The 23,546-nt window shown below is 34.8% G+C and overlaps 1 protein-coding gene across 2 annotated transcripts in view; it reads right to left on the minus strand.

The window, feature by feature from the left end:
- LOC111049810 overlaps positions 1-23,546 on the minus strand; it is an 81,179-nt gene that overhangs the window by 54,989 nt on the left and 2,644 nt on the right. The window contains exons 2-3 of one of the 2 annotated variants that reach the window (XM_039443124.1): positions 20,335-20,432; positions 13,710-14,965 (exon numbers count right to left, since the gene is read on the minus strand). In XM_039443124.1, coding sequence (XP_039299058.1) covers positions 14,918-14,965; positions 20,335-20,432 — 146 coding nt within the window. In that variant the 3' untranslated portion in view covers positions 13,710-14,917. Of the gene's footprint in view, positions 1-13,709; positions 14,966-20,334; positions 20,433-23,546 lie in introns of those variants that run through there. The other variant, XM_022335982.2, reaches the window with a different exon arrangement.

Consider the following 23,546-nt stretch of genomic DNA (forward strand, 5'->3'; position numbering starts at 1 on the left):
GTGACTGATCACTGACTGAACAGTGACTGAACACTGACTGAACAGTGACTGAACACTGACTGAACACTGACTGAACAGTGACTGAACACTGACTGAACAGTGACTGAACACTGACTGAATACTATTGGATGCTGTTCTGTGAAATATAACTAAGAAAATATATCCCTTGTGATAAAATGATTTGTTCACAATCTAGGATTCATATCTGAGACTCTTGAAAGCTCCTTGTATATTGTATGGAAGGATCACTTCTTCTTACATTACTAAATGTGGGTAAAGAGGATTTGAGGAATGAAAATTAGTACAGTCGAACCTCTGTATAACGGACCTCCACTTAACAAAATCCACTACACAACAAATTTTTACCTGGTCCCATGACATTTTAGAGTTTTTGCTGCTTATTTACCTCTATTTAACGAGTTTCGGACCTCTCAACAACAGAGTTTTCTCTTTACTTCAACATACAAAGTGTAGTGTGTATAGGAAGTAGACAGTCATTTTCAAGGAATTCTTTAGTTTCAGCAGTACAGTCAATAGACTTAAAATAATGGCAATTCAGGTAGGAAGAAGATAGAGTGGTAGACAGTCAATAGAGGGTAAAACACAGTTGGAAATTTAATGCAAGCTACTGGAAATTGAATTCCAAGAGCTTGTCATTATTGTAGACCAGGCAGGTGAATGACTGGACTTTCCCATTCTTGCTTTTGTCACACACTTCAATTCTTTGAACTGACTATGATGATGATAATGACTGTGACGTACCTGAGGAGAAGAATCTGTCAGATCAAGAAGTTCTAGAGGCTCTCAAAATTATCAGGCAAGGATTGAAACTGAAAAATGGTGTACCAGACATGTCTGACTGTTTGAATAAATTTGAGTTATTTATTGAACATGATGTTTTATTCAAATGCGAAATTCAAACAATATTACTCACTTTTTCAAATATAAAACAAAAAATAGGGAATTTGAGTTATTATAGTATTTATAGTGAAGATATTGACAAAATAACCGTATTTTGCATTCCATCTGATAGTAGTGTAAAAAGTTGAAAAATATTGCTATAGAGTATGTACTTTGATTAAACTCTACTAATAGTACAAATCAAGCTCTCTGGAAATAAATTGGTGAGTTCACTTACTAATTACATTCTACAAATATTCAAAAAACATGTAGGATAGAGTGAATTCCAATCAACAAACTATTAAATATTATAACTGATTTATGTCATCTGTTTTGCATAACATCTGGTTTCTGGTATACTACATCTTCCCCCTTTCTTCTTAAGTTCAATCTGCATATCGCAGTTGATCTGCATGGCATCTTCTCATCATTTCCTCAACATTCACTAGGTATGAGTATGGTCCATTTACTTGAACGATTTTTCCTTTTTTGTAGCCTTTGCCTGATCTGTCTAGTACCCATACGCCATCGCCCTCTCCGAACACCTTTGTGTTGACTCTCGGCTTGCTGTTCCCTTGTCTAACTAACTCTTCGTCTACTCTGTCGTTAACATCTGGTAGTAATAGATCTATTTTGCAGCGTAACTCGCAACCGAACATCATAAAAGCAGGTGTTTTTTCCGTTGCTCTCTTTGGGGATGTTCTATGAGCGAATAAAAATTTATTTAGTTTTTCTTGTAAGGTGCCAGTACTTCCTTTTGAAATTCCCATACGTTCTTTGAACGTTCGTACGCTCCGCCAATCCATTGCTTTTTGGGTGATATGGGGTGATACGTGCATGTTTTATGTTCAGTTCTTTGCAGAAATTTTGGAATTCATACGAAGTCAGTTGAGGACAGTTGTCACTTACAATTATTCTTGGGTAGCCAAATTTAGAAAATAGATCTTGTAATATATTGATCGTGGATTTTGTTGTGGTTGTTGACATGGGTATTACTTCGAGCCATTTCGATCTAGCATCTACAACAACTAACCACATTTTCCCTAAAAATGTTCCTGCGAAATCTATGTGGATTCTAGACCACACTTCTGTTGGAAGAGTCCATGAGAAAAGTGGCATCTCAACATCTCTGTTTCTGTTTTCTTGACATGCGGTGCAGTGTTTTACATGTTCCTCTAAATCTTTGTCCAGTCCAGGCCACCATACTTGGAATCGTGTTTTTCCTTTCATTGCTACAATTCCTGGATGACCTTCATGAAGAATTTGTAGTACTTTTGTTCTTAATCTTGTGGGTATGACTAAACGACCCCACCAGAGGAGTATGCCATTTTCAAATGATAGTTCTTCTCGTTTATTGTAATATGGTAGTAGTTCTTTGTTTACATTTGTATCTGTTGTCCAACCACTTTGGAGATAGTTTGTAACTTTTGCAAGTGTTGTATCATGTTTTGTTGTTTCTTGTAAGCTGTTTGTTGATAATGGTATATCTTGAAATCGAAGGTGGAAAAGATGTGCTCTATTGTTTTCCCCTAACTTTTCGTTTTTTGACTTCAATACATTTTCCAAAGGAAACCTTGATAGCATATCCGCCGTTGCATTATCTGCACCGCTGTGATAATTTATTGAGTAGTCGTATGAGCTCAAAATTAAAGCCCATCTAGCAATATGGTTAGAAACAACTTTTGGAATAGAGTCATTTTCACCGAAAACTTTCACTAAAGCTTTATGATCAATACGAATCTCAAAGTGTCTGCCATAGAGAAACTGTTCAAAACGTGTTACTCCAAAAATTAAACCTAATGCTTCTTTTTCAATCACACTGTACCGTTTTTCAGCTTTGTCAAGTCGTCTTGATGTGAACAAAATTGGCCTTTCAGTACCATCAGTATATCTGTGAAAAAGAGCTGCACCTAATCCGACTTCACTTGCGTCTGTGGCAAGAATTAGAGGAAGTGATTCATCATAATGAGCTGAAGTATCTGATGTTGTTAATAAATGTCTCAATTTTGTAGCGATTTGTTCATGTTTTTTATCCCAGTGCCAATTTGCTCCTTTTTGAAGTAATTTGTGTAACGGAATGCACAGTGATTGTAAATGTGGAACAAATTTACTGTAGTAGTTGATTGATCCCAAGAAGGATCTTAGTTCTTTGACATTTTTCGGTGATGGCATATCTTCTACGGCTTTGATGTGTTCAGTTGTGGGGTGTATACCTGTTTGATCTATTCTGTGTCCCAAATAGTTTACTGATTCCTCAAACCATTTACATTTTGTGGTTTGTACTCGAAGTCCATTGTTTTCAAAACGTTTTAACACTTCCCTGACTCTGTTAATGTGTTCTTCTCTTGTGGGAGCTGTTATTATTACATCGTCTAAAAGACATGCAACGCCTTCCAAGCCAGCCAAGATTTGATCCATTTTACACTGAAAAGCTGCTGTTGCTATTTTTATCCCAAAAGGAAGGCGTGAATATCTGAAAAATCCTTTATGAGTAGAAATAGTGAGATACTTTTGTACAGAAGTATCAACTTCCATTTGTAGATATGCATCCTTCAAATCAATAATTGTGAATTCTTCCCCTCCTGTAAGTTTTGAAGTGATTTCTTCAAACCTAGGTAGGGGATAGTTGTCTGGACTTATAAACTTGTTTATGGTGGTTTTAAAATAAGCACATATCCGGACTGCTCCTGTAGGTTTCACCACAATAACTATTGGTGAGGACCATGTGATTGGTTCTTCACTTGTGTTTACAGGTGATAGTACATTACTGTCTACTAAACGTTGTAGTTCCATTTCTACTGCTTTTCTTAAGGAAAACGGAACTGGACGTGGTTTTGCAACTATTGGTATGGCATTTTTTGACATGTGGAAAAGTACCTTGCAGTTCTTTATTGTTCCCAGATTTGGATTGAAAACATCAGAAAAATCTGTGATTATTTTATTTACCAAAACTGAGTTCTTTTTTTGTGGAGAGCTTATCATTTTTTTACTGAGCATATTTCAGCACCGGGAGGTAAGGGTAGATTGAATTTGAGGACCCAATTAAGTCCAAACAAAGGTATGTCATCTTTCTTTATAACAATTACTGGTAATTTCCTGGAGTCACCAAAAGCATTGACATTTATATGTGTTTCTCCAAGTGTTTCAATGTCAATCCCTGTGTATGCCGTGAGGTTTCTTGTTGGTTTTAAAATGGGACTTCCAATTTTTTTCCATAATTTCTCGTTAATAACGCTGTAAGTGGCACCTGGATCATACAGCATTTTCACTGTGTTGTTGTTGAGTTTAACGTTCACCATTACTTTACAGCCTTTTTCCAGAGTTCTTATATGTTCAATATCGGAAAGTGACAGGTTGTCATCTTCTATTGATAAATTTTCGCGGACCTGATTTATCTGTTTGTCTTTTACAATTGTAGCGTTCCCTACTTTTAGACATGCATTTGTTATTTGCAGTGCACATGACACCATCAGAATGTCGCCGGTTTCCACAACAAAGACAATGTGTATTTTTGTTCAATTTTAGAGTCGATTTCTTTTCATATTTTTCGTTGTACTTTTGAGGGTTAGATTCCATTGCCTGATGTTTATCAGAAATTTTTACTCTATTCAAATTTGTAGAACTGTTTTTAATTTCTTGCTGTTGAAGGTTAACGGTTTCTAGCAATTTTGCTGATTCTACTATTTTTGTAAAAGTTGTTTGTGTTGATGCATGCATTCTCAATAACTCAAGTTGCCAACTATCGTTGTTGATGCCTAATATGAACTGATCTCTTAAACGTTCATCCAGGTTATCACCAAAATTACAATTTCCTGCGAGAAACCTTATATCTAGTTCAAATTGAGTTATGGTCTCACCTTCATTCTGGAATCGTCGAGAAAAACAAACTCTCTGGGATAGAGGTGCTTGTGGTTTCGTGTAGTATTTGTTTAAGACTTCTATCGCATCATTAAATCCAATATTGTTTATGGGAGTCGGATGCATAGAATCGAAAACTATCTTGAATGGTTGCGGTCCCAGATTCTCAAGTAGTAAGTCTCGTTTTTTTCCTTCGTTTTTGATGTTTCCATTTCGTAGGAAAATCTTGAACCTTTCGTGCCAATATATCCAATCTTCGGTTGTTCCATCGAATGGTTGACATTTGCTGTGATTTTTATTTACCAACTGCGCCATGTAGAATATTAGAAATAAATAAGTTTCAAAGATTAATACTCAACGTGTGTAATCTCTATTAAAACATGTAGGATAGAGTGAATTTCAATCAACAAACTATTAAATATTATAACTGATTTATGTCATCTGTTTTGCATAACATCTGGTTTCTGGTATACTACAACTATGATACAATATTATAAGATCCATAGGATCATGGCAGTTTTCTTGACAGAACCTGTCAATAATGAATCCCTCTCAGCAGCAAATTTTTTCTTGGGATAATCGACTTTGTTATACAGAGGTTCGACTGTAATTCATTGCTACTTCCATTGAACATATGCTATTTTATTGAGGATCAAAACAGCAGTGGGGTGATGATGGCTCTTGACTGAACACTGATGGTCCCCCCACTGTTGTGCACACTATATACACACTCCAGAGTGGGTGGGAAGTCTTCTGACTTATTTTTATTTATTTTTATTGAGTTTTATTAATTTTTTTTTAAATTTTTTTTATTATTATTTTTCCCCCTTTCAGAGTTTTGACCTTGACCTTGACCTTTGGTTAGGTTAGGTTAGGTTAGGTTGAATTCTGCTAGGTTAGGTTGATTTTTGACCTATGGAGAAGTCTGGCACATGTTGTCCCAGACTCCCCAATTAATATCTACTATCATTATCTGCCATTTTTCTCAAGAATATTACAGAGCTCCTGAAATTTTCCCTGAAATGAGACTCATGCCAGTTGATAGGGTTTATGAATCCATGGTATAAATTTGAAGAAAATCGTTGGACAAACACACACACACACACACACACACACACACACACACACACACACACACACACACACACACACACACACATACACATACACACACACACACACACACATACAAAATCATGTTTTTGGAGTCAGGGGGCCTTGAAATGTATAGAAAACTTGAAATTAGGGTACCTTATCTTTTTGTGGAAAGCAATTCTTTCCTTACCTATGGTAATAGGGCAAGGGAAGTGAAAATGAAGAAGAATGAGATTAAACTAATAATAAAAATAAAATAAAGTTAATAAAGAATACTGAATACTATTGGATGCTGTTCTGGGAAATATAACTCAGAAAATATATCCCTTGTGATACAATGATTTGATCACACTCTAGAATTCATATCTGAAAGCATACATGCTACCCAGAGGATAATTCATTACTGTTTGGATAATCCTTGGGTGACCTTGAGGTTATGTTTGGTCATCTTGGGTGACTTTGAGGTTAGGTTTGGTCGTCTTTTTTTTAGGTTAGGTTTGGTCTTGGGTGACCTTGAGGTTAGGTTTTGTTGTCTTGGGTGACCTTGAGGTTAGGTTTGGACCAGAGTCGCCATTTTTATACTACTGACGCTTTGTGTTCCAGAGTCGCCATTATTATACTACTGATGCTTAATAAAATTGGAAGTCTGGCACAACTTATGAAAAGGATTTTTCTGACTTGTTTTTGATATATTTATTTCCAATATATTTCTCAAACACCAGTCATGAATCACAATCAGATCCCGTTGCAAGAGAGAGCAATCCTCCAGACTGGAAATAGGTCTGAAAAGTTTTTCATCGTCTGCAAAAAGCAAAATACTAGATTCTTTAATATGGTCAGGCAGATCATTTATGAGTAGAAGGAACAGCAAGGGACCAAGGTTTGATCCCTGTGGAACTCCAGAAGAATTGGTAAAGTAAAGAGATCTATGATTATTAAAACCCACATAAGACATCCTATCAGTTAGATAACTCTAAAAAAATGTAATCAAACTATCATACAGACAAAACCTTTTCAATTTTTTCAACAAATTCCCAAAATCCACCTAATCAAAGGCTTTTTTGTAATCTAAATAGATAACATCCATATGACCATGCATGTCTAGCTGCGAAGAGACAGATTGGATGAATGCATCTCTGCTCTGATTCATCTGAAATTCGACCATTAGCACGTTTCATGCATAATCTTGTTTCACCTTGGAAAAAATGGTTGTGAAGTAGAGAACACTCTCTCACATTGAAATAGAATGTAGCTATCTATTTCTCATGCAATTTCTCCCAAGCAATTTGCATCATGAAATCGGTTAGAGATTGATGTGATTCTAACTTGATGGTTTTAGAACATTCCTGTAGATACTTAAACCCATTTTATCGGTAATTAAATCACCTACTTGATCTTCTGTCAAATTATGCTGTTTTGCCTCAATCCAATTCATATGAAAGCTAACTTTTGCATAGTTCTGAACTATTTGGTAGGCTATTCTATGTATAAATAAAGTGAGATAATCGGTGAATGCAGGTGAACATTATAATCTTGTGACTTTATCATTCTCAGTATTTTTAATTGAAGATGCTATTTCCTCACGAATTGATTTGACTGTAGCTTGTAATTCATCTTTCTTAATAAATGCTTGCATTTCACTACTCAGATCATTTTTCAATACATAAGTTTCGCTAAACGTAGATAGCAATGTATTTAAATCGTTTTTTGAAACAAATTGTTCAATCCCCTCCATAAGATTTGTCTTTATTGTATTAGTCATTGCCGATAATCGATCTTCAAACTCTTGTTTTGTTATAACAATGTTATTCAATGCCTGCACAGTTTTATCCAAATATTCCTTATCAACCGATAATGAATGAGTTTCATTTACTCTAGTAAAAAGTTTTGTGCTAAGCTGTTTCAATCTGGTATTTAGATAATTTCTATCTAATACTTGCAAATTTTTAATCTTGTCTGAGATAACTTTCAATTTCTCATCCAAATAATTCTTGTCAACTTTATTATCGTTGATCGTATTCAAGTGCGATCTGAATATCTCTGTTGTTGATTTGAGATCATGTAGAGAATTCTCTAAATTGATAGATTTCTCTTCAACTCCCCTAACGATATTGTCAGATAACTGTTGTAATGTACTGAAGATGTGTTCCTTTTCGATCTTGTTCAATCCAATATTCTTAACTATATTAGATAATTGTGAATCTAAATACGAACGCAGAGATTCACTAACACCCTGTTGATTAATTACCTGGATTATTCTCTCACTAAAACTGTCAAGATCTGGTTCATTCCATACAATCTCTTTCTTCGCAGTGACTCTCTTGCTTTTACCTCCGAATCTGTGCACGCTCATTCTGCAACTAAACAATAATTTTACCTTCACGTAATTCTTCTATAATTGATGCAATCTCAACATCATGACCCAAGTGTCCAGCAAGTTTTGATGATTTTAATAAATGAAGTCTCTGAACCAATTCATCATAGTTGTCATAATATTGGTAAATTCTATTGCTAGAAGTATTTTTTGCAAATTTCAATAACCCTGAACCTCTCTCACTCGCTTTTTCAACAGGAAACAGCATTTGAATTAAGCAAGACTTTACACCAGTGTTACGTTTCACATATCCTCGTCTATCTAAATGAACTTTTGTTATTGATAAAATCTTCTTGTATTTATTTAGATCTTTTTCATCAAAGAGATATGAATTTGGTCTTGGGGCAAATAACAGTTCTAATAGACCATGTGTAATTTTTTGTTATCAATATAAAAGAAGTAGTTATCAAAGCTAACAACCATCTCACCCATAAAATATAATTTTTGGTCAGAATCATAGGAAATTCCATAAGGAATCGAGTTATCCAATTTTTCACTATGAAATGTATACAAATATTGTGCAAGCACTTGATTCTTTATCTTCTTTATTTTGCTGCTTGTATCACTCTCAAGCCTAGTTGAATTAAATATACTTGAATCGTTCATGCTTAGATCTTTTTCAGCTGCTGATGGTGATGCAACTTCTATTGTTTCACTAATATCATCATGTTTTTCTCCTAGATCCATACTTTCTTCGTCTTCATCTTCTTCTTCTTCTTCTTGTTCCTCCTTTTTTGGTATAAAACTCTGATCGGATTGGTGAGAAGATCTAGTTTTCCCCATTTCAACTAGAGGTGTGATAATCAGTTTAAAAAGTTTTTCTCTGTAATCGTCAGATTGCTTTTCAAAATGTACAATGCTTCTATGTTTGTCTCTAATAACTTTCCTCAATTTCTTAATCTTATCGATTAGAGCAATGCTAGCATTTTGTCTTCTACGAGACATCCTCATTCTTTCACTGCTACTCACTCTCTACTGAATGTCAATAAAGTTATCCAGACCCTGCCTATATTTTCCACTATTAGCTACACATTCAGTCATAATAGTAAGAAAACTATGCTTCTTAGAATTCCACACATTTGAACACAATTTACTGAAATCTCTGAAGCAAATATCTTCACCCACATAGTCTCTATGTATTAATTTGAGTGATAATTGATCAATTTTGAATATAACAATCATATTTGCATTATCTCTGGTGAAATGTTTTTGTGTAGCACCATAACTTTGAATTAAACATGCTGTATCAATATTACAATGTCTACCCATAGTAAAATAATCCCTTATTTGAGGTGTGTGACTAAGTTGTAAATCGTCAAATATAACTAGAGAATATTGTGGTATATTGTTTGGATGTGGAATGCTATTGGGAATATCATTCACGTGAAATTCAATACCTTTCATTTTTGAAAAGACTTTTCTTAAAAACAAGTACTTATCTTGATATTGACTTTTAGTATTTAAATAAATATGTTTAAATCTCAATCCATTTTTGGAAAAAATCAAGTTGAACAATAAATTCGTTTTACTGCATGCAGATGGGCCCACAATGAGAATTCTAGCGTTATGTGGTATCAATGCCCCATTCTTACACCATACAGGCTTTTCCTCTTGTGCAATTAACTTATCGAAATTTACAATGACAAGTTTGTTCATGAGAAAGTGAGATATACAAACAGAGCAAACTGTTTCATGTGTCTGGTTCACTCGCTAATGAAGCGTTTTCTAGGTGACACACATAAATGTACTCACCCATTCAACATCTAGACACGTACCACATGCTACTCCTTCACACTTCTCTATGACAAAATGAGAAATGAAAGAGCGAACATTCAATTCAAGTTGTTTTTATTTAAAAAACACACACACAATGTAAAGAATATTACAATGATTATCCACAACAGATGTGGATAGATAATTATACAATGTACATTATTTACATCATATGATCTTACTCTAATTATTTACAACAAATGTGGATAGATAATTATACAATGTACATTATTTACATCATATGATCTTACTCTAATTATTTACAACAAATGTGAATCGATAAAATTATACCATGTACATTGTTTACAACATATGATCTTACTCTGATTATTTACAATCTTACTCTAATAAGTTCTCTTGATTTATGAATGATGGTTGTGGAAATCCAATACATTTCACAAGCAACTTATCCTTATCTCGCCTCAATATTTTTTCTATCAAATAAACATCTCTTTCAGATTCATTCAAATTTGTTTTTTTAATTTCTTCTTGATAAAACCTACCCTGTATTATCTCACCACTAAGATCTTCTAATGAGTAAGTGATAGGTCTTGTGGGATGTATGCTCACAATTCGGAAATATTCGGGTGACCAATTCATTAGATATTTTTTATCAAATATCTGTTTCTTTTTAGAAATTCTCACAATATCACCTAGCTTATATTTTGGTTTCAACACTTTTAATTTGAATTGTCTATTAAATGCAGAGTTTAGTGATTCTAAAATGCATTTACAATATTTTTTAGTTACATCTTTAGGTCGCATTCCAATGGAACTGTGTACTGTATTGTTATAATCATCTACAATATTTTGTAAGTTATAAACCCAGTTTTTACTCCCACGTTCAGTTAAAGATCGATATATTTTTGATTTTATTGTACGATTAAATCTCTCAGCGATACTAGCTTTCTTATCAGTAAAAACAGAATAATGCTTGATATTATACTTATCTAACAAATCTTTCACATACTTATTAAAATACTCCTTCCCTCCATCTGTCTGGAAAAAATGCATATATGTTTATTCTTACAAATAATGGGTTCGAGTGCATTATAAACACTTTGTGCAGTCTTATTCTTTGAAGGTATACAATGAGCGTACTTAGTAAAACAATTAATAACAACTAAAATATAATGATATCCTTTATTGAATATAGATAAGCTACCCATCTCAATCAGATCTGATTGATATAAATCGTTCTCATTCTTCAACTCATATCTACGTGTGGGGTAATTTACACATGCAGCAGAGTGAAGCTCTGCTGCTAATTTTGCTCTAATATTACTCCTTCTTCTTCTTCTTCTTCTTCTTTGTGTGAAGACACGCATGAAACAGAATTCAATGTGTTGGTCACTACCTCATTACACACACACTGATCTGTGCAATCAGTTTGCTATTTTGTAGTGACCGAATGGTAATGTATCGATTCCGTTCTCTGCAATAAAGCGCTTGTCATCGAATGGGCTTAAACAAACCTTTGTGCATTCATTTTGATGTATGTTATGATTGAAGGATCTCAACATATTACATTTTTCTATATGTTGGCATCATTCAATCAAACATTTCTTATACAAATCAAAACTAAGTTTTCTATTTTTTACATGTGTCTTCACACCTTTTGCTACACACTTATTTACAGTTTCCTCCTTCTCATTATTTACAAGATATGAATACAATTTCGCCCGTAATCCCAGGAAAGATTTTAAAGGAATTGAAGCTGCCTCATCCTTAAATTTCCCTACAACTTTATTCCTCTCATTGGAGAAGCATTTGTGCTCAGCTGGGTAATTTGAAGTGTCAAACAGTTCTAGATTTTCTCTTATCAATTGGTAGATGTCAGGTGTCTCCAACAATAAGAGGAAGCTATCTGTATCAGTCATACAAAGCTGGATGCATTGCCATGGTATGATTTTTGCAATTTACAGTAGAAAAAATCATACATGTGTAGTTTACTCAAATCCAGGATGCAGAAACCTGAATAGATTGGCCTATTCATTTCTAGTTCCAACTTTCATGAGAAAACTGCAATCACATCCGAACTTATTATCTGCCAGCATTTACATAGGGGATTTGAAATGTACTTATCTAGACGCTTGGCATCTGTGATAATTTGAACATTACAATGATGGCGACTATTCTGTAATGTCTTCCCATAAATTAGGTTGCTCATCTGTTTGAAGAATGAGACTTCAAATTTATTTTTCGCGGCTTGCCTATTACAGGTATTGAACTCAATGTAGTTCTTCAACCAAGGTGATTGGGAAAAGCTAATGACACAATGTACTTTTGTTAATTGCAATCCAAGTTGAAGGTACAGCTTCAAATTCATGTAATGAACAATGTACCTCTCTCGATCAAAAAGTGTGTTCATGAGTTTTTTAGTCAGAGTTTGACCGTTCTCATTGGTTTGGTACTCAGAGAACAATTTGCTAGGAGGAATTTGATGAAGTGGAGTGAGAGGGAAATTGGCATGCATATCATGTAACTCCTGGGGGTACTTGAGATCACATTCAATTACATAACCAGTTTCAGATTAACTCTTCAAATTTGTAAAGTCAAGAGCATGGATTTCTTCCTCTGAGAGGAACTTGAAATTTCCATAAGGTAAGAATTGATTCATAGAGTTGGCATACAAAGAATTACAATCTATATAAAGCAAATAGTTACTTGGTTTTGTGGGATCGTATGTGTCAGGGATGTGTTTGTTATTGGCTTCGCAATAACGCTTGCCAATAAACGAAACACCACCACCACGCATTCCTGATTCAAACATTAGATGTATATCAGGATTGCTAATCAATTGGAGTTCAACCCGGGTGAACTTTAACATACAATTCCAAGTGTAATGAGCAATCAAAAGAAAATGAGTCACATTGAGGCCATATGACCTAAAAAGTGTTGACCTCATTTCTTCAAAAACCTCAACTAATAGCATGATGTCTAGGCACAGATAGAAATCATGATACTCGCCGAGAGATTTCAACTTGAATGTTGAGAACACTCTTTGTGCATGCTCATATTCGTTGGGGGAGAGGGGTGTATCGTTAAGATCGTTATAAAAACATTCTACTGGAGGGAGAGAAGTCTCAGCAAATTTTTCAGGGCAAGATATGTACAAATAGGGATATACTCCTTTTTTTAACAAGAGTTGCCTATGTTCGAGATCGGGGTTATTAAATACTGAAAACAGACGTTTCAACTTCGATTCCATATCTGTACTATCTACCAAGTTGTGCACTAATACTTCTAAGAATTCATTCATAAATCTATATGAATCGAAAAACTTAATTTTTCCCACTGTCAATGTCAAAACTCTTTCTGATGTATTGGTGATACAGGAAATTTCTTTTTTACATTTTCAGAGAGCTTTTAGAATAAAATGACTGTCAAATCCGCTAAAATTATGGAAGTAACAGCTAATTGTATCGTCAGTTCGAGTATTTAAATTACATGACACATGAGCAGCACACAAAAACTTTCCATTTTCATGTGCATGAAGGCGTACCTTTGTGTCTGTTTCGGTAAAAACTTCATCACAAAGGCCGCACTTATCAGCATTTTGAAATTCGTGTTGCTGACACTCACTTAAATGCTCCATCGGAATTTCACATTTTATATCCGCACTCAATAAATCGCCCAGTTCGATTATTTCCTTGAGAAATTTCTCCATGATCTTTTCATTGATATTACTTGATCTATAGAGTACTGGGCCGTACACGATATCTCCATTCACATCAATTACAACGAAACAATACCCGCACGGAATATGACGCACCGTTTTCTTGGTGTAACTTCTGGTGATAGGTACCATCCTCACAATCAGATTTGTTACCATTCATATTCACAACAAATGTTTCCAAATCAGTGTAGATTGTATACTTTTTCTTCAAAGTCAAACCGAGTTTTTTAAATTTGATTGTCTCACCTTGTTTTGGGTACGAAGTTCTCTGAGACTGGAACTTTGAACAAAGCTCTAGATGTCTCATCAAATTTACTTTCCCATCACAATTTTTAGATTTGTTTGATGTAAATCTGTGAAAACAGAAATTACAAACATCTACTTGATGAGCATTTTTTGAAAGGTGAGAAAGAAGACGTGACAATCCATTTTTCCCGTTCGCGGTGTTAATTGAACAAAAATGTGTTTTTCCTGCATCACCTTTCAACATTAAAAGATTAATTTGGTATTTACACATACGGAATATGCTTGTTCAATAGGGGAAAAACTTTTTGTTGTCATACACAATAACATGAATTTCGATGTCTGTATTAAGAATTTCAAATTTCTTTATGTCGCGATCGGTGGTTGGGAAATTAACTCCACGAGTGTTCAGCCTGTGAGCAAATTTGCTCAAATATTTCACCGTTAATGTCAGCCTATTTGGTTTCTGGTGGAAATAGGCTAGAACACTCCACAGAAAACACTTTTTATCAGAAAGATTTTTGACATTGATAACACATTTCTTATTCTTAATGAGCTTGGGTGTTTGAATATAACTGCTTGTGTATATTGGATTATATCTAATCAAATTTACATCAAGCGAGTCAATCTTCTTCAACACCCACCCACTCCCAAATCGAACAAAGTTATCGAATGAACTTAAAATTTTCCTAACTGCTAACATAAAATGTTCATTCAATTCATCATAACTCTCCAAGATGTTCAAGCCTATGGCCGAGTAGCTATGTAGATTCACAATGGATGAAACAGCTTCGGATTCCTCTGATTCTAAAACTACCATCTTTTACAATAATACATTTAATACTAAGAACCATTTCACATTTCCTTCAAAACGTGCAGCGTGTTCTCTTATTATCTCAAAAACACGAGCTTTTGAGTTTTCAAGCACATTTTCAATGTCAGGTGCTACGTTTTCAAAGGAAATGCGATGGCAAATTGCACCTGAACTCATGCCTCTAACCCTGCGTTCTCTGGTGTGCTCCATCTCTGCTACTAGTGGGGTGCTGAAAACAAACAAAGAATATATTACTATAGCATAGAATTAGATATAAAAACAAGTAAACATTAATCTAAAAATCAGTTGTGATTTGACAAGCTGCAAGTACAGTGCAAAAATGTTATCTCAGGATCAGATTTTCATGTATGAACGATTGAGGTTAATAACATTTGATAATCATTGGAAATTAGAATCGAGTCTGTTGTCACCTCAAAATATGGCTAAACAGGGTTTTAAATTTGTGCGAACACCTGACGTTGTTCAATGTGTGTTTTGTACAGTATATTTAGAAAATTGGTTGTAAACAGATGATCCTAGTAAGGAACATGAGCGATGCAGTCCAAATTGTGGATGGCGCAAAGAAGATAATATTTCATGTGAAGAGGAGAATTTCGATAATAATATTCTACGACAATATGAAGAACAAGTTTTAGATATAGATAGATATGCTTTGATGTATGTATCATAATTTAAAAATAAAGAAAATTATTGTAACATTGAGTGTTGACATTGACCTCTCCCCCCCTTCTCCTCATTCCTCTCTCATTTTTCCTCTCCTGCTAAACGAGTGGAGGAGGAGGACAAAGGAGGAGGAGGAGGAGGAAGAGGAGGAGGACAAAGGAGGAGGAAGGAGGACACAGCAAATCAAAGGTTAGTTAGTTATTTGATTGGTGTGTGATCATGTGACAGGGGGAGATGGAGTGAGGGTCGTTGAAATAGCCTTCGTTGAAAGTATAGTAAGGTGATTTCTTACCTATATGAGAAGAAAACATGATCTATAGGGATACAGTGTGATCTTGACGTCGAGGATGACTTCTTCTACTATCAATCAAGATGTAGTACACCTAAACCACAGGAGGAGGAGGAGGAGAACGGAGGACAACGGAGGAGGAGAACGGAGGACAAAGGAGGACGATGGAGGAGGAGGAGGAGGAGGAGGAGAAAACAGAGCTTGTCATCAAACAGAAGGAAGAAACTCTCCTGTAAAAAATTAGCAACAGTCGACATGCATTGGTTCAAGGGAAATTCTAATCAAATTATTGTGAAAGAAATCGGAATCGTAGATCAGCTAAATAGCTTTGTTGTGTTGCATTTCAAGTCGCCATTTGCAAAGTCGGAATTGAATGCTAAATTGTGTAAGCAAGCAACATGGGCAGAGAACAATTATCACAAAATATGCTGGGAAGATTGTCATTTTATTTATACAGAGACAAATTATTGATATCTTATCTTGAAGGATATGATAAAATCTACACAAAAGGTACAGAGAAAGCTAAGTTTCTTAGAAGGTTACACAAAAACGTATGTTGTTTACCGGATGAAATTGAGAAACCAAATTTTAACTACTTCACAAGTTCATGGTGTTATAATGCATGTGAAATTCATCATCATAATCTGAGTGGGCAATGTGTGCTCTTCGCCGCTCTTCATTATCATTCATTGATAATGAAAAATATGAACTTGTCTCCAAGTTTCATGTGCAAAAACAATAGAATGCTTAGCATGAAAAAATGTAAATTCTATTCAAATACAGAAAATAAATACTTTGCAAGATATGGCTTTTTCTATAACGGACAAGAAATTAAATGTGTTTATTGTATGCAAGCATTGAGATATCATACTGCTTGTGTATGTTGCATTGGTGGGAAGGGACAGGAGCCATTTAATTTCTCTATATTAGTACCGACATATGTATAGTTTCTTCATTCGCTCATCATGGACCCGTGCAAGTGGATGCAAGCTGATAGTGAATTGGAAATGAGGTTAGAACAGTGTATTGATTGGTATGATGCTTGTGAAATTGCAATTAAACATTCAACTCATGAAAATCATCATTTGATGAAACAACTAAAAGACATTTTCTTAAACACAGTGAATTTGAACGATATAAATGATTATCTATGCTATTACAGACCCCATAAACTGTCTGTGAGTAAACTAATAAAAATTGAAGAGGAAGTGATGAACAATTGTAGTGAATTGTGTAAATAAATTTCTAGTGTATACTCGATTGTTTTCATTTCCATTGTACCTGCAATGTCTAGGTTTAATCGTTCAGTAACGCTTTGTTAGTTGAGCTGTAAAGATCTCACATGCGTTGAAGCTCAATTCTATTTATAGGAGTGTGTAGTATAGTGTGCAGATACAAGTTCATTCAAATAGTTTCTTATCACGTTTTACCTGTACATACACTCAACTGAAAAATATGGTTGATTGTTATAGCTTTTCAAAGTTCAAGAAACTATCTCATCTCTTGATGCCAATTTCATTCAATGAATTTGATCTAATTGCAAAGAATATTAAATTTTCAACGGGTGATGAGGTGAGCGATCTTGCATTAACAAAAACAGAAAATCTCCACTTTCCAATTTTATCTGAAATTTTTGAATTACTTGATATACTAGAAACCGGACATTTGCATTATGGTTGTTCAAATAATGATGAATCATTAGCTATTGTTAATAATTCTAATGATCTCTGGAAATGCTTATATGACATTGCCAATAAAAAATGTAAAGGATCATAGATCACTCTCTAGAGAGTTTAAAGATATATGTCTAATTCAAAACTTATGTGTGTATTTGGATATACTAGTTCATTCTATGCATTAGTTATGATTGAGGAAACATTAAAAATATAATGTTCATTGTGTGTACAACCCACAATTCTGCATGTGCTTGACAACGTTGTCAAGTACATGTTTCAGTTAAATCTGAGAGTAAGATATTCATTTCACTTAAATCTGGCAGAAGTTCATTTCACTAAAATCTGTCAGTAGATTGCCTCTCTCTCTCACACATATCTCTCTCTGCTATAAATCATCATTAAATAGACCATGACTAAATGTAATTGAGCTTGACTGAATGTAATTGGGCATGACTATCTATAAATGAAATAGAGCATAACATAAAGAAAGAGAGAGAGAGAGAGAGAGAGCATCATTGTTATCATCATCTTCTTCTTCTTCTTCTTCTTCTTCTTCCTCCTCTCCTTCTTCTTCTTCTTCTTCCACCTATCCTTCTTCTTCTTCTCCTTCTTCTAGAGAGAGAGAGAGAGAGGGAGAGGTTCTTCTCCTTCTAAGGAGCGGGGGAGGGGGCAGGGGAGGTGCGGAAGGAGCAGGGGAGGTGGGGGGTACATAGGATGGGTGGTGGGAAGGGGGAGGGGGGGAAAAGTCGTAAAAAAGTCTCGCAAATTCAGCAAATAGAAGCTACTAACAGGTGTCACCCTTGCAGCTTTCCATTTTTTAGGATATTTATTCGAACTCAAGGACAAATTGAAGATAAATTGTAAAGGTTGAATAAGAAAATCTCTACAACCCTTTATAATGTATGCTGGTCCACAAGATCTAGTTGTTTAAGTTTATTTATAGCTGAATTTACTCCATTTTCAGAAATATATGAAACTTGTAATATGTCAAGATGAGATGAGAAAATGCTGTCATATGATTCGTTATTGTTATTATGTTGTATGTTATTACGGTTGTTGCTATTATTGTAAACAGATGAAAAATAATCAGCAAAAGCCTGCAGTACTTCCCGATCGTTATACCTGCACCCATTCCACTCAAAACACTTTGAGTCTGATCTAGATTCTTTTTTACTAGCAACATAGTTCCAGAAGTGTTTAACATTTGAATTTATGTTATTTTGTAAAGATTCTATATAATTTTGTTGGGCTATGTTGATTTCACATTTTATTGAAGCTCTCAATTCCTTGAATTTGTTAAAATAATATCCCGAAAAAGATTTTTTCCGTGCACATTTATTTTTTAATTAAATCATCTGGATACCTAATGTTTCTAGTAAACCAAACCAGATACTTCGATTTAATAATATTTTTATTTTTGGGCACATGCAAAGCAAAAGCATTATTCAATAAATCGTAAAAATAGTCTACAGCGAGATCGACATCATTGAATTATTGATAAACTCTATGCCAATCTGAATCCCCAAGTGTGAGATATAATTCATAGAAGTTTGCTTTTTTTTAAATTATAATACTCAATACTCAAAGGAGGATGCAACAGGCTCTTTTTAATCAAAAAACTAATATCTAAGCTTGGGTGATGTGGATCTTCAGCAAGCAGAGGGCTTGTTTCATGCAAAACAATCAGAGGTAGATTACTCAAAACAGATCAAGAGTTTTAGCATTGGCATTTAAAACATTATTAAAGGATCTTAAGTTGAATAAACACATGCAATTCATAAGTCTGGCATATTTACTAGGACTACCAACAAAATTAAAACTCTTGAACCATTTATTTCATTCAGAAATTTCAAGTCACCCAATATTAATAAATCATGTGAAAAAATATTATTATCACTTTCAATAAAATCAAAGAAGTCACAGTAATCGAGAAGACTAGATTCAGGAGAGAAATAGACAACATTGATAAAGATTATGGTTATCTTGCATAGAAAACTTGACAAGTAAAGATTCATAGTGCGCTGTCGCCTGGGCATGAATGAGTCGGGAATGCCAACTGTTTTTCACTGCACAAAGTAGTTTTGCGATATCATTATCAGTTTTGATTCAATGAATGGCCAAGTTTTCATCTCTTCTTATCTTCATGTTACTCGGTCTGTCAACCCATAGAAACTTAAAGTTGATCTGATTTTTCACCCTTTTTGTTTTAGCAAATAAAATTCTTCTAGCCGGACATAGAGACTGGTTTATGTAGATGGGAGTATCCATTAGCATGCCTATATGTCTTGTAGACAGAGTCCTCTTCACCCGTCGCCTCTCCAACATCTTCTCCCTAATAGCTCGGCGAACAAAGCTTAAGATCATCCCAGGAGATGGCCTGATTTGATTATACATCAAATTGAAGAGAATTCAATGCCCTATAAGCTCATAATGAGCATGGATTTTCTCATCGATTTTTTTAAAAGTTATAAGAGCAAGAATATACAAAAATTGGAGGCAAACGTGTTTTTTTTTTTAATGTGACACCTTCAAGAGCGGATATCTCGAAAACTAGAGACATAAAAAAGTTGTGAGATGAATATTGTAGGAAATTATGTAAGCTTCAATTTGTTATATGACAATCAAGTCCTTAAGATACATACTTTTCGAGTTATATGCGAGAAACCAAAAAATGGTACCTTTGAACCACCCCCACCCTCTTAGCACAGGGGGTAGGGGTGGGGACTTTTGATATGTTCACCCCCTTCCTACCCCCTAAACAGAACTGCAGGGTCAAAAATTGTCTTCCCAACTTTTCCCTCTGTACCCTCTTTTGAGCAATCATTTCCTGGACTATTAGGGATAATCAGTTTATATTCATTGAATTATTTCCAATAGACTGTAAAAAATTCAAGTTTTTACAGTGATTTCCCTCTTGAATTGAAGTTGTACATGAAGATGAAAGCTTACCAGAGCTGACTTCTGAATGTCTTCTGAGTTTACATTTTTCTTTGAAGATTTCAAATCCGAGCAGTTGGCACCAGAAAATAGGAGGGCTTTCGTTTTCTCTGAAAAACAAAAAAACATTATCAATTTATCAATGATTCATGTAATGACCAAATATAAATTATGATGGAGTTATTTTTGGTCATTTTTAGAAAATTGAAAAACTTTCTCAAAAATTGATACTGTATTTGATATTTTCAAACAGATATTTCATAAATTTCAATTAACAATATCATGAAGAATTTCTCCTTAAAGCTTCATGATCTTATCTCTTACTGAATTTGAAATGATCTGTCCCAAAAAATGTCAACTTGATGCACTCATATCTCAAAAAGTAATATTCTTAAAAATGTTTTCCTGATAAAACTTTTCTATTTTGATAATTCGATAGATACAAATGAAAAAACTTTGTAAAATAGCACCATTAAAAAGTTTTTTTAGCTGGTTGCACAGCCTCAATGAGGTTTTGTAGTTGATGCAATTTTTTCTCATGTAGTCCACTTCAACATACTACCTCTATAGACAGTCCAGCCATTGTAGAGTTTTCCTTTTTCAGCATCTTCAGTTTCTGTTTGAGCAGGTCAAGGGTGACGAAGGCTTATATTGTATCAGACCTGTGACAGTTTTACCTTCCTCCCAGAACTTGCTATTACACAGTTCTGAGATTGCTGTTACTGTGCTAAAGCTATGTTGATGTACTGGAAGTATTTTGTTGTCTTCAAGGTGTTCAATTGGTTGGTCGTATACTGTTGCCCTTTCAATTAGTTTCTATGTTACTGACGAATTAGCTATTGACCTTTAGCTATTTCTGTCTGACTGTAGTTCTTTCTGTACTAACTTGTCTTGTTAAATGGTGAGCTTGTTAGTTTAGCACCTGTGCACCGTTAGTTTCACACATATGATTAGGAATGCATTATAATGCTGTCTCTGAGGGCAGTTGTGTGAAGGCTGCATTCAGGATGTTATTTACATGGTCTGTCTGTCTGTAGTTTTCTGCTCGTAAGCAGGTCCTTCTATATGGCAGCAGCCCTCCACTCTCTTCTATTCTCTGCCAGTCGCTTCATTGCATAGTAGCTCATCCCCTCCTTGATGTCGTCCAACATTTTGTATCTTCTTCTCCCTCTTCCTCTTCTTCCCTGAATGGTCCCCTCCATGGCTTCCACAAACAAGCATTGCCGTCTCATCCAATGTCCCAGCCATCTCCTCTTTCTTCCCTTTATCACATCCAGCAGACTCCACAATTTACATGGTAGGTGCCAACTATTATTTTATTTATGTTGAGTCTCATATTATCCTACTTTCCAAACTTGCTTCTGTTTCTTTCCTCATTTATTATCCTACTTTCCAAACTTGCTTCTGTTTCTTTCCTCATTTATTATCCTCCATAGTACCTAAGCTTATTGATTAGTTGGTGTCATTTTCTCGAGGCATTGCTTCATTGATATTAAGGCACATGATTCTTTCAAAGTTACTGATTCTTACAAAGTTCCTCTACTGAGACTTGTTTGGTTACCAGTTCCCAGTTTATATTAATTAATTTGTGTTTTAGGCTCGCTAAGTTCGGCTACTTTTGGAATAGTTTCTGGCAAATTTGAAAATAACTCTCTTGAAGTCAGCTTTCAGTAGAATTTGGCAGAGAATTGCACCATGATCAAAGTTATGGTTAGGTTAAACAATGACTTTAATGTTATCAGCTGGCAAGCTATGGCAATATCATGACTTGTTACAGAATTGGGCATTGTTTGTGTAGATTATAAGAGCATCCATGTTGGACTAGTGTGTTCTGTAGGTCTTTATAGCCTTGTGTGTTGGTTTTCAGGATGTCTCTGTTGATATCTCCCAATATTACAATCTGAAAATTCTTAGAGGAGTCTCGCTTCAGTAGAATTCATTTCTTTTCAAGATAGTAATTAAGTGTTTTAGGGTCTGGAGATCTGTAAGTGCCACCCAACCACTATCAGGTTTGTCTTTCTTAGTTGGATTATTACTAGTAGCCTACAGTCTCAAATGTTTGTTCAGTAGGTTGGAACGATTCATGTTTGATTTCTTCTATTTTGGAATTTGTGTTATTTTGTAGATAGCAATCCCTCCCCACTTGAAGTGTGAGCGACAGAAGTTTGCAGACCGGGTGTAGCCTGAAATGAGTGTACTCAAGAGCTCCTCACTGCTTAGGCCATGCTCTGAGGGAATTACTATGTCGGGGAGTATAGATGAAGTTCTATTTCTAGTATGTCAATTTTCAACTGCACAGGGTATTTTCCCTAATATATTTAAAGTCTCCAAGGTTGTTCCTGTTTATAAGAAAGGCTCTAGAGAGGAATCTTCCAGTTATAGACCCATCCAAATATTACCTGTCTTCTCCAGGGTTCTAGAGATTGTCATGTATGTACAGGAGTATGAATACTTAATAAATATTTATAATTGAGTCTTTTGAAAACAGGTGCATTGTTTAGGCTGCCTTCTGTGACCTGAGCAAGGCATTTGACTGCGTAAAACATGATATTTTACTTGAAAAATTAGCTTTTCATGGAGTCAGTGGAAAGAGTCTCCTTAGTCTTTTTAGATACTACCATAGTGATCGCCAGCAAGTTGTTTGTGTGAGAAGTAAGAGATAGGATCTTGCTAAAGTAAAGTACAGCGTCCCCAAGAATCAGTATTGGGACCACTCCACTTTGTATTGATGAGAAATGATCTTCCTCTCACAATTAACAGCAAGACTGCTGTATGCTGATGACACCACTTTTCTTAATTCTCATTTAGATGCACACACTTTAAAAAATATGACAGCTGATACCTTGGTGGAAGCTTCCAAGTGGTTCACAGCAAATTATTTCAAATTAAATTATGATAAAACTGAACTTATGACATTTAGTCTCTGGTATTACACACATAAGTTATCCTTAGTAAAAACTAAAAGGTTATTGTGCTTAGTGTTTGATCACAGGTTGACCTGGGAGCCCCACATAAATTTAGTTTCTGCTAGGTTCTATTTGTTATCTATTTGTTAATGCAGTTGAAGAATCTTGTACCAGAAAAATACCTTGGAAAATCATATTTTGCTTTTTTATCCAAAGCATAATTGCATATGGAATTTTAGAATATGGAAATACCTGCCACATCAATAAGGTCCTACTTTTGCAGAAAATGGCTATAAGAATATTGACAGGTGCAGGATA

This window comes from Nilaparvata lugens, chromosome X, assembly GCF_014356525.2.
Source record: "Nilaparvata lugens isolate BPH chromosome X, ASM1435652v1, whole genome shotgun sequence".
Taxonomy (NCBI): Eukaryota; Metazoa; Arthropoda; class Insecta; order Hemiptera; family Delphacidae; genus Nilaparvata; species Nilaparvata lugens.